At 47.0% G+C, this 15,572-nt stretch overlaps 1 protein-coding gene across 3 annotated transcripts in view; it reads right to left on the minus strand.

Annotated features, from left to right (window-relative positions):
• The window catches only part of NELL1 (neural EGFL like 1), a 572,342-nt gene that overhangs the window by 410,208 nt on the left and 146,562 nt on the right, over positions 1 to 15,572 (minus strand). For all 3 annotated transcript variants that reach the window (XM_060177021.1, XM_060177020.1, XM_060177019.1), the window contains exons 10-11: positions 9,133 to 9,206; positions 3,147 to 3,246 (exon numbers count right to left, since the gene is read on the minus strand). In XM_060177021.1, coding sequence (XP_060033004.1) covers positions 3,147 to 3,246; positions 9,133 to 9,206 — 174 coding nt within the window. The remainder of the gene's footprint in view (positions 1 to 3,146; positions 3,247 to 9,132; positions 9,207 to 15,572) is intronic.

The raw sequence follows: 15,572 nt of genomic DNA on the forward strand, positions 1-15,572 counted from the left end.
CAAGAGGAGAAGAAACTTCCTCTCAACAAGCTGAAAGTATTTATTCACTTTTCCAGAAGATACCTGCCAGCCTTTGCTGAAAAAAAACTAAAGAAGGGCCGGGTGGTGGCGCACCTGGTTGAGCACACAGGAGACAGAGCTCAAGGACCCAGGTTCAAGCCCCCAGGGCCCTGCTGCAGGGGGGAAGGCTTCACGAGTGGTGAAGCAATACTGCATGTGTCTCTCTCTGTTTCTCTCCCTCTCTATCACCTTCTTCCCTCTCGATTTCTGGCTGTCTCTACCCAATAAATAAGTAAAGATAATTTTAAAAATTTTTAAATAGAAAAAAAACAAACGATAGGAGAAGAAGACAATATCCAATCACTTGAGCTCAACTGCTGTATTGCTAGGTCGTAGTAAGCTCAGGAAACTCTGAAAGCAAGCAGGAGCGTTGGGCTTGACTTCTGCTTACCAGAGAATTCAGACCAAGATCTGTACTTGTTATGCTATAAAAATAATACTCATGTGTCTAAATTTTTTACAATTTTTAGTATAATTTATGTTCACTTGCCCCATCCAATTCTATGAGTGGGGAACAAAAGAAGAGGAAGAGACATCTGAGCTGAAGGTAGAGGAAGTAAGAATAAATTGAGAGGGGAAAGGAATATTCTAGGAAAAGGAATCACAAGAATTTTCTGCCCAGGAATTAATTAGCAATTAGGTGTTTGAAGATTTTTTTTTCCCTCTTACAGGAAATAAACAGGTCACATACAAATTTGCAATGATTAGCTTTAATCACACTGTTATTATGGAAATTGACCCATGAAAAGCAAAAAAGAACACTTCCTGACCCCACGCTGAGAAAAGAAGTGTAAGGAGAACCATACAGTTACTATAATAACCATGACTATGGTAGCTATCACTGGGGGGATGCTGGTCACAGAGTCAGGGAGAAAGCCTAAGGTCTCAGAAGCCACAGGTTCAATTCCTCGCACTACTGTGTGCCAGAGTTTTAGCAGTGGGGTGCTCCTCTCTTTCCCACTCTCTTAAAAAAATAAATAAAGTGGTCCAGGAGGTGGCACAGTAGATAAAGCATTGGATTCTCAACCATAAGGTCCTGAGTTCAATCCCCAGCAGCACATGTATCAAAGTGATGTCTAATTCTCTCTCTCTCTCCTCCTAGCTTTCTCATGAATAAATAAATTCTTAAAAATTAATTAATTAATTAAGTGAGGCTGCACCAGATCCAGTGCATATTACCATGCACTGGATCTGGCACCGTGGTCTCCTAGTCAAGATCTCAAGATGCCTGCCTCCATGGGTGGCCAACACTATATCGTTTCTTCTCCAAAACAGAAGATTCCGGGTGCATCTGGGTGACAAGTCTAGCAGATGGAGACTTGTCTCAAGTGGCCTCCCCCAGGGCTCTGTTCTGGCTCCTACACTATTTAATATTTACATCAATGACCTCCCAGAAACTTCTTCAAGGAAGTTCATCTACGCCGATGACATCTGCTGTGCAACTCAGGCATCCAAGTTCGACATCCTCGAGGAAACACTCACGAAAGACATGTCTCTGATATCTGATTACTGTAAAAAATGGCGACTAATCCCTAGCACTGCAAAAACGGTATCATCTGTTTTCCATCTACACCATGCCTCGGCCTCGCGTGAGCTTAATGTGCAGCTTGGCGATACGAGAATCCGGCATGAAGCCCAGCCAGTCTATCTTGGCGTTACTCTCGATCGCACCCTGTCATTTCACGAACATCTCATAAAAACTGCAGCAAAGGTGGGCGCGAGGAATAACATCATTGCAAGACTGGCCAGCTCCTCATGGGGCGCGAGCGCTTCCACACTACGATCATCATCTCTGGCATTATGCTATTCCACTGCAGAATACTGTGCCCCAGTATGGTTCCGTAGCCCCCATGTCCACTTGGTCGATTCCAAATTATATTCCTCCATGAGGATCATTTCTGGAACCATCCGTTCCACCCCGGTTCCATGGCTGCCAGTTCTTAGCAACATCGCCCCGCCAGATATTCGTCGGGATGCGGCATCATCTAAGTTCATTTCCCACGGCTACGCTCGACCGGACCTGCCAATCTACGCGGATATCTTCGCCCACCCTGTCCAACGCTTGACGTCTCGTCACCCAATCTGGTCCCCTATGCCTACACTGAACTTCTCTGTTCCAGTCTCTTGGAAACAGAGTTGGCAGTCAGCTGAGGTAAAGAACAAACACCTCATCACAGACCCCTGCGAGCGTCAACCCGGCTTTAACCTAGCATGTTATGATTGGGCCCTCCTCAATCGCTATCGAACAGGCCATGGCCGGTGCGCCGCTATGTTCCATCGCTGGGGAGCCAGAGACGACCCGAACTGCCCCTGCGGCTACAGACAGACTATGACCCACATAGTCAACGACTGCCACCTCTCCAGATTCAAAGGAGGTCTCAAAACTTTACATCAGGCTCAACCTGACGCTGTTGACTGGCTACGGAAGAAGGGCAAACGCTAGAAGAAGAAGAAGCCCATGCACCAGGACCTGGGTTCAAGCCCTTGGTCCCCACCTGCAGTGGTGAAGCAGGTCTACAGGTGTCTCTCTGTCTCTCTCCCTATCTCCCCACTCCACTCTTTATTCCTCTCTGTCTCTACCGAAATAAACTATTTATAGAATATAATAAGTAAATGTAAGAATTGATCACACACTAGGCATTATTAGGTGCTTGTTCATTGTCTCACATCATCATCCTAGGATGCAGCTACTATGGAACCTTCATTTCATAGCTGGTGAGACCGCTGACTGAGAAAGGCAGGCAGGACAGAATTTTCTTCCTCCCACTCCTCCCTTTTTGCCTCCAGGGTTATCACTGGGGCTCACTGTCAGCACTAAGGATCCACTGGTCCCAGTGGTATTTTTTTTTTTCATTTTACTGGATAGGACAGAGATAAATTGAGAGGGGAGGGGAAATAGAGGAGGGAGAGAGAGACACACACAACTGCATTTACCACTTGAAGAGCTAACCCCCTGCAGAAGGGGAGCTTCTTAACTATGGCCGGCCCCCACGGGACAGAATTTTCTACAGAGCAGAGTCCTGTGTCTGAGTTGCTACTCTGCAGTACTTACCTGCCACACCCTGACACAGCCCACCTGCACTCACCTCTACAGACACTGCAGCACTGGTTCTCAGGAAGAATGTGGTCCTTCTCTGAGCAGTTCAAAGGAGAGCAGGCTTCTGTAAGCTTTACCAGAACGCCATCCTGGAAGCCCAAGAAGAAAACAGAAAACAGTATTTTTAGGCGACAGGACCATCATATCCTGTCCATTGTCCACTACCCCCGGGGGAACTCAGCGAGTAAGGACAAACCACAACTTCAACTGAGGAAAACTCCCGGAAGAGAAGGCAAGGTTTCCCTTCTGTATTCAACAAATGGCTCTGAGCATCTTCTATGGGGCAGAAGGATGTGAACGGAGTCAGTAAATGTCAAAGGATTGAATGCACAACAGAGAAACCTTAATTAGTAGTGTTTGCTGATTTCCGTGCCATGACCAACACAAATGGCCAGCTGTGAATTACCAACATGATTCCACTGTGCAGAGGTGGCCAACGCTGTGCTATGTGCTCCCTCGAGCCTCTCTGAGCACTCTGGGAGAGTATTTCTTCTGAAGTTGATTTTTTTTAGATTGGTATTTTACTGACAGCTGCTTCAGGTCATTTTTTTTCAGATGGAAAGACAGGAACAGATACAGAGACAGAGAAAGACACCGCAGCACCTCAGCCTTCACTACGGTGGAGGCTGGGCTGTGTGTGTGACAAAGCAAACGCTGCCCACAGGTGTGATCTTGCAGACCTGCATCTGATTCTTCTTCCTGCTATCTCACAGAAGCCGGACTCCTGAGGGACAGGAGGTGCCCCAGAGGGCTCCACCCAGAGAATGGGAGTGGTGGTGACCAGTGGGGCTTGGGTGTGAAAAGCAAGACATGTGGGCGTGGCTTGCCCTCTGTCCAGGTCACCCCGTGAGTAGCTCTCACGGGGGCTTCTTGCCCTTTCTCAATGTCCGTCTTTCTCTGCCTGCGTGGATCTCCCGTCAAGATGTGGATCAGAGCTTTTCTTTCTTTCTCTCACACTCTTTCTGCTTAGGGCGCCATGTGAGTTCAACGTGTGAATGTTCTCAATTTTCCCAAATAAAGTGTAAAGTTACTGAAAACTGGCCACCCCATCACCTGGGGGCCAAGTCAGGGAGTCCTGGGATTCCCACACAGACATGACAGGCCTAGACCTCAAATAAATCCCTCTCCTCTCTCCACTGTCACTGGTCACCTCCATCAGGAACAACACAATAGGCCCCTTTGTGGGCCCCAACAGGGCCTTGCCCTCAATGTGGATCAACACAGCTGAGAATGTTCCATCCTCCGAAGGGAGGCTGGACAACATACTCTATCTAATGTCTGAGGAAAATAGGTCCTGAAATTGGGGCAGCTTGGAACATTCCTACTCATGACCACAGAATGTGAGCTCAGACCTACAGGGACGCAGAGGTCACATAGGCTCCTAAGCTGAATATGGGCCCCAGTTAAAATTGATGGGGTTTACAGTCAACAATATTTATACAACTTCCCCTTACTTGGGAGCTACTCTCTTCCCTGATCCAGCTTTCTAGCCCTTCTTCAAGCCATTATATTGTCACCCCAGAAAATAACTTGGGTCCACCTGCCTACTGTTGGTATGCATGAGACCCCTTCTGTTTCATTTGGTTTAAATCCCCCCTGCTTAACACTATTCTATTTACATAACCACTGTTAACAAGTTCCACCCTCCCTCCAGGGCATTGTGGTTCAGTGATAGGATTCTCGCCTGCTCTGCCCCTTCTTTGTCACACTCTGATTTTCACCAGTCACTTTTCTCTCCACCCTCTCTATGTCACATCCTGTTTCCACCCTACTTGGCAAGTATATATAAAGACAGCATTGTGAGTTTTAGGGTACTGTATTTTGAGTTTAACTTAGCTCGTCTTAGATTGTGCTGCGTCCTGCATGAATAAAGAGATACTGCCTACAGCTCAACCATGAGTCTGTTACCCGCCCGTGAAGCCAGCCTGGCGAAAACAACATAACCCATCGAAAACAACAGCCTACCAGAGGTCAGGCTCCAGGAAAAAAAACAAAACAAAAACTAGTGTAGTCATGGGCTCTTTGGAATATAACTAAAATAGGCCTACTAGCTATCTTCAAAACGGAGACCCCCAAATCTTCATCTGCAATATTCCAGCCTTTAGGCTCATGATTAGTCAACAATTTGTTTGCCTTTATATGCTAACTCTTCTTTCAGCCACCAGGTTCCAGATGCTACTGTGATGCCAACCGGACTTCTCTGGGCAGACGACCCCACGAATGTGTGCTGGAGCCCAGAACCCTGACTCACTAGGGAAAGAGAGAGACAGGCTGGGAGTGTGGATTGACCTTCCAATGCCCATGTTCAGCGGGGAAGCAATTACAGAAGCCAAACCTTCTACCTTCTGCATCCCACAATGACCTTGGGTCCATACTCCCAGAGGGATAAAGAATAGGAAAGCTATCAGGGAAGGGGATGGGATACAGAGTTCTGGTGATGGAAATTGTGTGGACTTGCCTCTTATCCTATAGTCTTGTCAGTATTTCCTTTTTTTAAATAATTTTTTTAAAAAGTTACTGAAAATCATGCTCTCTCCTCAATTCTTTGTTGAGATAATATGTGATGAACTTTTTAAATGTTAATATTGGGGAAATATGCCCCAGTCCCACGTCCTTCCCCCCATACAGAACCATAAAGTGCTTGTCCTCAAGGCTCCTGTATGTTGCATCATGGATCAGAATTCCTTTCCTTTTAAAAGACTGAATAATGGGGGGTCGGGCTGTAGCGCAGCAGGTTAAGCGCACATGGTGTGAAACTTTGAGGATCAAGGACCAGCATAAGGATCCCGGTTCGAGCCCCCAGCTCCCCACCTGCAGGGGAGTCACTTCACAGGTGGTGAAGCAGGTCTGCAGGTGTCTATCTTTCTCTCCCCCTCTGTCTTCCCCTTCTCTCTCTATTTCTCTCTGTCCTATCCAGCAACAACATCATTAATAACAACAACAATAACCACAACAATGATATAAACAACAAGGGCAACAAAAAGGAGAATAAATAAATAAAATATTTTTTTAAAAGACTGAGTAATGTTTTAGCTTGTGTATATATCAAATTTATTCATTAGATGATGAACATATTAAAATAAATCTTTACAACAATTATGGGGAAAAGAAATATTTTTTTACAAAAAAAAAAAGCCAAATATTTATTTGATCATCTGAGAGAGAGCCAGAGCATCACCAGAACATCTCGTGTGATGGCTCACACTCAGATCATCATGCGTAGAAGGCCTGCGCTCCACTGCTGTGTGAGTTTTTGAGCTCTAACAAGTCTTGCTAGCCCAAAGATCAGTTCATCTCCTTCTTTGCCCTTGATGTACTCAGTCTGGTAGAGGGACAAGAAGGACCTCTCAGCAGAGGAAGCATAGTACAGGAGCTAGGCAGCGCCACACCTGCTTGAAAGCACTCACACTGCTAGACCCCAGCTAAAGCCCCAACACCTACCTGGGGGAGCAGTGCTGCAGGGGTCTCGGTGTCTCTCTCTCTCTATCTCCCAGTGCCCTCTCAATTTCTCTATTATATCAAATAAAAGGGGAAAGAAAGAAGGAAGGAAGGAAGGAAGGAAGGAAGGAAGGAAGGAAGGAGGGAGGAAGAAGGGTGGGAGGAAGGGAGGGAGAGAGGGAAGGAGGGAAAGAGGGAGGGAGAGAGAGAAGGAGAAAAAGAGAATAGACACCATTGGGAGCAGGGGATTTTTCAGGAAACCCCCCAGCAATAACCCTGGAGGCAATAAAAGAGAAAAAAACATAATAAAATCCAAAAGTATCTGCTTTAACGGAGACATTATAACGTGCCTTACAATTAATTCTGCCCCAGTGCAGAGAAATTTTAAAGATGTTTCTACATTTGAGGGAATCTGAACAATGAATAACGCGGAAGACTTTGCTGGCAGAGCAAACGGACAAAAGCCAAGGCAAGCAGGGCCAAGCGAACACGAGAAAGGTGGAGGTTAGATGAGCACTGTATTTTCGTTGGTATAAAAATTTGCTTACAAGAATGTCTTAGATAGTCAGCAGTTGTATCCTTGTGACCTCACTTTAGCAAAGGTACTCTCTGCTAATATTATTAGAACCAGCATTTAGTTGTACTTTGAATCCAAATAATTAACCTGTAATGACTTTAAAAGGCGTTTTATTTTCCCTAAAATGCTTGGGTTTTCCCTACCATTCTCAAGAGGATGTCTGAGTCACTATGCAAATCCCACGGGGGGGGGGGGTGTCTCCCTGAAGACCAAAGACCATATTCAGCACAGACAGGAGAACAGGCTGCAGGCAGAAGCACTGGATGTGAGCACTCTCATTCCTCCATTTCCAGTCCGGGAAAGTCAGTCTAGCTGTTAGCACTGTTTGTCTTCTAGAATGTTCTCCATTTTTCTCTTCGCATTTGTGCTCCATACTGAGGGGCTAAGACCGCTTGCTTTTCTCCTGGTCCTTGTTTAAGGTTGTCCCTGCAGACTGAGACTTGACCCTGCTGTTCACGCTCAGCCCCCTGACCAGTTACAGTCCATTCTCATCGTCAGTCCAGGCCCTAGAGGGCTCATCCCTTACCCTGCTGACCTTAAGACTCAAGTGCCACCACTGGTCACCCCCATCAGGAACATCAGCACAAGCCCTCTTGTGGGCCTCTCCAGGACAAGACTTTTAGTCCATCTGCATGTTAGCTGTCAGGCTCAGGCAAAAATGACTCAAGTCACAGGCCCCTTGGGACATGCCTAAATAGACTTCCTAGTTTCTTCCCACATGAAGACCCCTAGTTTCATCAGTTCAATTCCTATCGCTGGGGTCCTACCTATTCATTCAACAATTTATCCTGCTTTTTATCTTACTGCCTTTCAGTCACCAAGGTGCAGATGCTACCATGATGCCATCCTGATGTCCCTGGGCAGACAATCTCACCAATGTGTCCTACAACCCCACCTCCCCAGAGGACTGCCCCACTCAGGAAAGACAGAAACAGGCTGGGGGGGTGGGGGTGGATCCACCTGTCAACACCCATGTCCAGTGGGGAAGCAATTACAGAAGCCAGACCTCCCACCTTCTGCATCACATAAAGATCATTGGCCCATGTTCCCAAAGGGATGAAGAATAGGGAAGTGGGGGTTGGGAGGTAGCACAGTGGGTTAAGTGCATGTGGCACAAAGTGCAAGGACTGGCACAAGGATCCTGGTTCAAGACCCTGGCTCCCCACCTGCAAGGGAGTCGCTTCACAGGTGATGAAGCAGGTCTGCAGGTGTCTGTCCTTCTCTCCGCCTCTCTGTCTTCTCCTCCTCTCTCCACTTACCTCTGGTCCTATCCAACAACAATGACATCAATAACTACAACAATAAAAAAATAAGGGCAACAAAAGGGAATAAATAAATAAATATATTAAAAATTTTTAAAAAAGAATAGAGAAGCTTCCAATGGAGGGGATGGTACGTGGAACTCTGGTGGTGGGAACTGTGTGGAATTGTATCCCTCTTAACTTACAATCTTGTTAATCGTTATTAAATCACTAAAAATATCTTTTTAAAAAGCTCAGATTCTATACATCTCATTTTAATAAACATATAATGCTTAAGAAGGGCAAGGCAGGAACAGGTATTTCCTAAGATTCTGTCAGATTCTTGGGCATAGAACTCTCCACAGTGGGATCATAGTCCAGTTTTCCCAAGGCAACTCAAACCCTTGTCAAGGACCACCTGCCAAGATTACTCATAGCAGCCGCTACTCTCCACACTTGGCCTCTATTTGTCCTTTCTAAGCTTTTCCCAACACAGCCTTATTCTCACATGATGACAGGGGCTGGGACCTTCAGATTCTAGACTCCAGCCCAGGGGCCAACATAAGCCACTTCAGAACTCTAAGGGCTGAGGAGCCGGTTAATAGCACAGGCGTGGCCCTGAGTCACATCAATCTTCCAATCTCTTGCTTGAAGGAAGCGCTTGGCATGAAAACTGCCTACAGGATGCCTGTCTAGTCCCCGAAGTGACTGAGACTTACCCGGCATTCCCGACAGCTCTTGGTTAAGATCCGCTGGCCTTCTGCAAGGACTCTGCCTCCATAAATGCATTTTGCTTTAAGAGAAGAGAGGGGGGGAAATGTGTAGATGAAGCAAAGAACCTTTTTTTATATAAATTTTTTTATATTTATTTATTTCCTTTTGTTGCCCTTGTTTTTTTTTTTTTATGATTGTTGTTGTCATTGATATTGTTGTTGTTGGATAGGACAGAGAGAAATGGAGAGAAGAGGGGAAGACAGAGAGGAGGAAATAAAGATAGACACCTGCAGACCTGTTTCACCGCCTGTGAAGCGACTCCCCTGCAGGTGGGGAGCCGGGGGCTCAAACCGGGATCCTTAACGCCAGTCCTTGCGCTTTGCGCCACGTGCGCTTAACCCTCTGTGCTACTGCCCAACTCCCCAAAAAAGAACCTTTTAAGTGTCACCCAACTCCAGCAGTTTGCACAGACACAAGTCCACTCACCCTAAGAAAGACACCTGGGTCTAGTGTGGCCTAGAACAGGGTGGGGACAGCTGCTCAGATGGCCCAGTCAGGTCAGGTCACCATCAAGCCTTCACTTGTGGTGCAGGTGGTTGTGCATCTGGTTGAGAGCAAATGTTCCCATGTACAAGGACCCAGGTTCAAGCGCCCAACTTCCACCTCCAGAGTTTCACAAGTGGTGAAACAATGGTGTAGGTGTCTCTCTTTGTGCCTCCCATTAATGTCTCTCTCTCTCTCTATATATATATATATATATATATATGTATATATATATATATATATCCGAATAAATACAGAATTCCAAGCATTGACAGGATACACTATCCCAATACTGCAGGTGCCAAAAGAACTAGCAAAGGATTGATGTGGTTGTAGAACACAGCAGGACGAAGGGCAGCATCATCACACAGCAGGAGTGTCCCTTCAGACACCCTACAGAGAACCCACCTGCGTTTCCTTGGTCAGATCGCAGCCCCAGTGCAGCAGGACACCCCCCCTTTTGTCATCATGGTAAGTGCATGCCCTTAGCCTGTCTCTGCAGCGAAGCTCAGAGACAACAAAGAAAGCAGCCGGGAACACTGTACTTCAGTGCACCAGAGAATGGAGATGGGGGCCAGGCGGTGGCGCCCATGGCTGAGCACACGTGTTACAGTGCACAAGGACCCGGGTTCAAGTCCCTGGTTCATACCTGCAGGGGGAAAACTTAGCAAGTGGTGAAGCAGGGCTGCAGGTCTTTCTCCCAATCTCTCTCTCTCTCTCCCCCTCTCCCTCTCAATTTCTGGATGTCTCTATGCAATAAATGAATAAATAAAATACAAAAAAAAATTTAAAAAAGAGAGAAAGAAAGCGCATATCGAATGGTAAGCTTAACAATCTAACCAGGCAGATGCGGAGCGGAGACAGACTGACCTTGTGTGAATACGAAAAGAGAAGCACAAACATAGACCCCACTGCTCAGTTTAGATAACCCAGCACTCAGACCTTCCTCAGCTTCTGGACTCTCTTCTTAGCAAGTGAGAACAGTTCATCTGACAGGGCCTCAACATGTCTCCACCCAACTCTCCAGTCGCATCAACCTTGACAGGGAAGAAAGATCTGCTTGTTCCCTCTCCTGAAGAAAGGACAGCCCTTCCAGTCCCAGTTCTCAGAAGCAGGAATGAGACATGAACTCTTGAAAGATCCTGACCACTCATTTTCTGTCTTATAAAAAACCAGCCTGCCTCTGATAACCGCTATTTATGTGTCGGTTAAACGGCTGGTTAAATGTTTTTAGTCGCTTCCTACTTGGACAATCTTCTGACTCACTGACTGTTTAAGTCTGTGGGGACTGTACACATCATCTGCTTGACATCCAGGTGGGAGCGTGGGGACAGGAGAGCCTGGAGTCACGGCTCGACGCACAGAAGATGCTGTGTAGGTCCCCAGGCCTCACTGCCAGACTACAAGACACAACCAAGTAGCGGCTAAAACTTCCCAACCAATAGTTCTTTGCTTAAACATTTATTTCATTATTTAAATCACAGGAGAGAATTTCACATGAGACACAGACAGACAGACAGAGAACCGCACCATAACATATACAACACTGGTGTTAAAACGAGGAAGTTGGGCAGAGGTAGATAGTGTAGTGGTTATGCAAAGAGACTCTCATGCCTGAGGTTCCAAAAGGTCCCAGGTTCAATCCCCCCCACCAGCCCCCCCCACACACACACACCACCCACCAGAAGGCAGGGCTGAGCAGTGCACGCTGGTAAAGTAATAACAGTAATAATAATAATGAATGAATACATAAAAGCAGGCACCTCAGGCATGTGGACCCCACACTCTGTGAGTTTAGCTAATTGTGAAGGTTTTCCCCTGCAGGTGGGGACTGGGGGCTTGAACCCAGGTCCTTGTGCATTGTAACATGTGCACCACCACACGGCCCCTCAACGTCACTTTCTTTTTTTTCTAATATTTATTTTATTTATTTATTCCCTTTTGTTGCCCTTGTTGTTTTATTGTTGTGGTTATTATTGTTGTTGTCGTTGTTGGATAGGACAGAGAGAAATGGAGAGAGGAGGGAAAGACAGAGAGGAGGAGAGAAAGATAGACACCTGCAGACCTGCTTCACCGCCTGTGAAGCGACTCCCCTGCAGGTGGGGAGCCGGGGTTCGAACCGGGATCCTTATGCCGGTCCTTGTGCTGTGTCAACATCACTTTCTAAACCATGCCCCTTCCTCCCTTCGTTTATGCCTTTAGGTTCATGATTAGTCAACAATTTATTCTGCTTTCTATCTTCATTCCATTTCAGCCACCAGGTTCCAGATGCTAACATGATGCCAACAAACTTCCCTGGGCAGACGACCCCACCAGTGTGTCCTGGAGCCCCGCTTCCCCAGAGCCCTGCCCCACTAGGGAAAGAGAGAGACAGGCTGGGAGTATGGATCCACCTGTCAAAGCCCATGTTGAGTGGGGAAGCAATTACAGAAGCCAGACCTTACACCTTCTGCACCCCATAATGGTCCTGGGTCCATACTCACAGAGGGATAAAGAACAGGGAATCTATCAGGGGAGGGGATGGAGCTCTGGAGGCGGGAATTGTGTGCAAATGTACCCCTCTTATCCTCTTATTGTCTTGTCAATATTTCCATTTTATAAATAAAAAAAAAGTATCTTGACTTGGGCTGGAGTTGGGTGGGGGGAGGGCTCAGGTCCTGGAACATGGCGGCAGAGGAGGACCTAGTGAGGGTACATGTGCATGTACAATCTATTGCTTTCTGCTGCTCACTGTACGCCATCAATCTCCCAATAAAGAAAATATTTTTTAAAAAGAAATGAAGAAAAGAAGTGAAGGAGGGCAGTAGAAGTCAAGGAGGCCACAGAAGTGAACACAAATGAGCCAAAAAAAATTTTTTAACTATGACTCACTAGTCCTAATGCTGACAGGAAGCCTCGGATTCACTGTGTGAGGGAGGAGAACACCAACCCTCCCAGGGCCTGGAATCCCGGCCTCAACTCCCACACTCCCAACCACAGCTGCTGCCAGCCCGGCAGGACAGCTCACTCCACACAGACAGTTCTGCTATGTGTGCTCCATCTTGCCATCTGCCATCTGCAACTTGGCCCAGGATGGGAAGGAAGGAGAGAAAGAGACTTCCCTCTTCTCCCCCCGCCCGCCACCCCCTCCGTGGTGTGAGCCCGCTTACTATCCTGTTGCTGACATTTGCCAACATCCTTTCTTCCTATGACAGACTCATCCAGAACTCCAATCTGGAGGGAGGAATGGCTCACTGCTTCCTTCTGCACCCCAAATGGGCACACAAAGCCAACTGTCAACCCCACTGTTCTGGTATAAAAAGTAAACGTCCACTAAACTTTGCGTGCTCACACAGCAGTATGCTTGATGAGATGGCATCAAAACAACTCAGGGCCCAGCCATTTCCGCCGTGGCGCTGGAGCAGGAGGTGTTTGCTCAAGATCCCAGGGAGCTGCAAAATCACCTCAGAACCATCGTGAGGATCATCTTGACGGCCACAAGAACCCTGCCCTACTCTGGCCTCCTCACACCGCTTCTGACAGTTCCCTCCTTCCCTTGACATCCATCTTCATCATTCAGCCTCTTGATGCATAGCCAACAGGCTAACAGGCTGGCTTTTGATGGCTGCGGACATTCCAGCACAAGGTGAGTCAGACTCCGGTCCCTATGGTCAGCGCACTGGGGACCCCATTCCAAAAGCTTTCAGGATGAGCACGAATGCAAATGGGCACCTTCACATCACACCAGAGACAGGCATGCGAAGAAGCATGTTTGACAGTGTCCAAGCATGAAACTGAAATTGAAATCAAGCACCAGCACGCATTTCCCCGTGAGGCAAGAGATACACGTCCTAGGGATGGAGAGAACCCGCTGGGCAGCGGTATCTTTCAGTACCCACAGACATGCAGCCCTTCAGAGTCGCCTCTGATTGCTCTAGCACGGTGACGGGGGCATCCCTGCCGATGTAGACACGAGGAGTCTGTATCCTTCATACACGCCATCCATCCCTTGACACTCGGCAGCTTAGACTATCAAAACCGAAGCTCTGTGGTATGCTTTCTAAGGCGAGTGATAGATCAGAAGGCCTGAACTCCCAGGGACCCTTCCTCGCTCAGTGAGCTCAGCCACAGACGGAATTGAGCCAGCATGTCTCTGAGCAAGATTCCCACATCAGACTGGTCACCCCTCAGGCATCTCCAACTCACACAAGCTAGACAGAACCAACTGTCCCCACCCACTTGTTCCACCTGCCTGACTTCTGTTAATCACTCTCTGCATCTGCCATGGGCTCTTGTTCAAAGCCTGACACCCTCCGCCTTACAGACAGTCTGTTCCTGAAACATCTGTCTCATGCAAAGAGGAAATTTGTACAGAGTAGCACCTGCACGCCAGGCCTCCTGGCTATCATTCATGCACTCCTTTCTTTTCAGCTGTACGCTGGAGGCTGCTTGCCTGGCACCTCCACCTGGAACACCCAGGGGGTCCCATGCCCAGGTCCCCACCACCACCTCGGTGCATGCAGCGGTCTTTGTAAAAGCTCTCCCATCATTATGCCAAACCCACCCTGCTTTAGAGGTCTGCTTCAGGGAGCCAGGAGGAGGCACACCCAGTTAATCAAGGCACACAGCACCAAGCACAAAGACCGGCGCAAGGATTTGAGTTCGAGGCCCCGTTCCCCACCTGCAAGGGGGGAAGCTCTTTCTCTCTCCCTCCCCCCTCCTCTCTCAATTCTTCTCTGTCTCTATCCATGAAAACAGAAAAAATGGCCACCAGAAGAGGTGGATTTGGAGTGCTAACCCTAGAGGCAAGACATAAAATAAAGTAAAAATGAAAATGAATAAAAGTGTCCTTCAGCATGCCACAGCCAAGGTTCTGTTTGCTTCCTTGGGCAGGCACGTTCTTACCCACTGTGTCCACATGGAAAACTGACTACTGAGGTTCTCTGGGGGGTGGGGGGAGTGGGGGAGACACAGACCTTTAGTGGTGGGATAGGTGTGAAATTATAATCCTGTTAGTTTCTAATCTCATAAATCGCTATTAATTTAACATGTCTGGGAAAACAGATTTAATACTTCAATATCGGGGCCAGGCAGGGACGCATCTGGTTAAGCACTCACATTAATATTTCAATATCTCTAAGCGCCCATAGCTCTGAGTACACATATGTTCTTCAGCCTAAGTATCTACTGTTCTGGATGTGTAAGATGACCAAATTCTGACACTAGGCTTTAATTGTTCAAGGAGCTCTAAAAGTATACATTTGTAATATAGTTTTTTTTTTAATATCCAAGCGGTACAGGCATAGATGTGCCTTAGAAAAAGAAAAACGGACCATGGGAGAAAACTGGGCAAATATATGTATAGACAGACAGGTAGTTATAGCAACAATACTTAATAAAAAAAGAAAAGAAGAAGAAATAATAGTGAACCCATATTTGTGGACTTGGGATAACTGCTGTAGCTTCCAAAGGAGGGAATGGGGATACAGAACTCTGGAGGGAGGAACAGTGTGGAACTGTTAGCTCCTAATTTTATGGATGGGTGTGAAGTCACTAATAAAATTTTTAAAAATAATATAGTTACAGCTATAAAAAAATGACTACTCAGGGGACAGGTGGTGGTGCACCTGGTTAAGTGTACACAGTATGAAGAGCAAGGACCTATGTAAGGATCGGGTTCGAGCCCTGGGATAATGGTAGCGCCTACAACTTTTGAGGGTTGTTTTTATTATTACTGACTTAATAACAATCAACCAGACCGTAGGGTAAGGGAGGTACAATTCCACACAGTTCCCACCACCAGAGTTCCACATCCCATCCCCTCTATTATAAGCTTTCCTGTTTTTTTATCCTTCTGGGAGTATGGACCCTGGATTATTATGGGATGCAGAAGGGGGAAGGTCTAGCTTCTGTAATTGCTTCT

Source organism: Erinaceus europaeus, chromosome 17 (assembly GCF_950295315.1).
Source record: "Erinaceus europaeus chromosome 17, mEriEur2.1, whole genome shotgun sequence".
NCBI lineage: Eukaryota > Metazoa > Chordata > Mammalia > Eulipotyphla > Erinaceidae > Erinaceus > Erinaceus europaeus.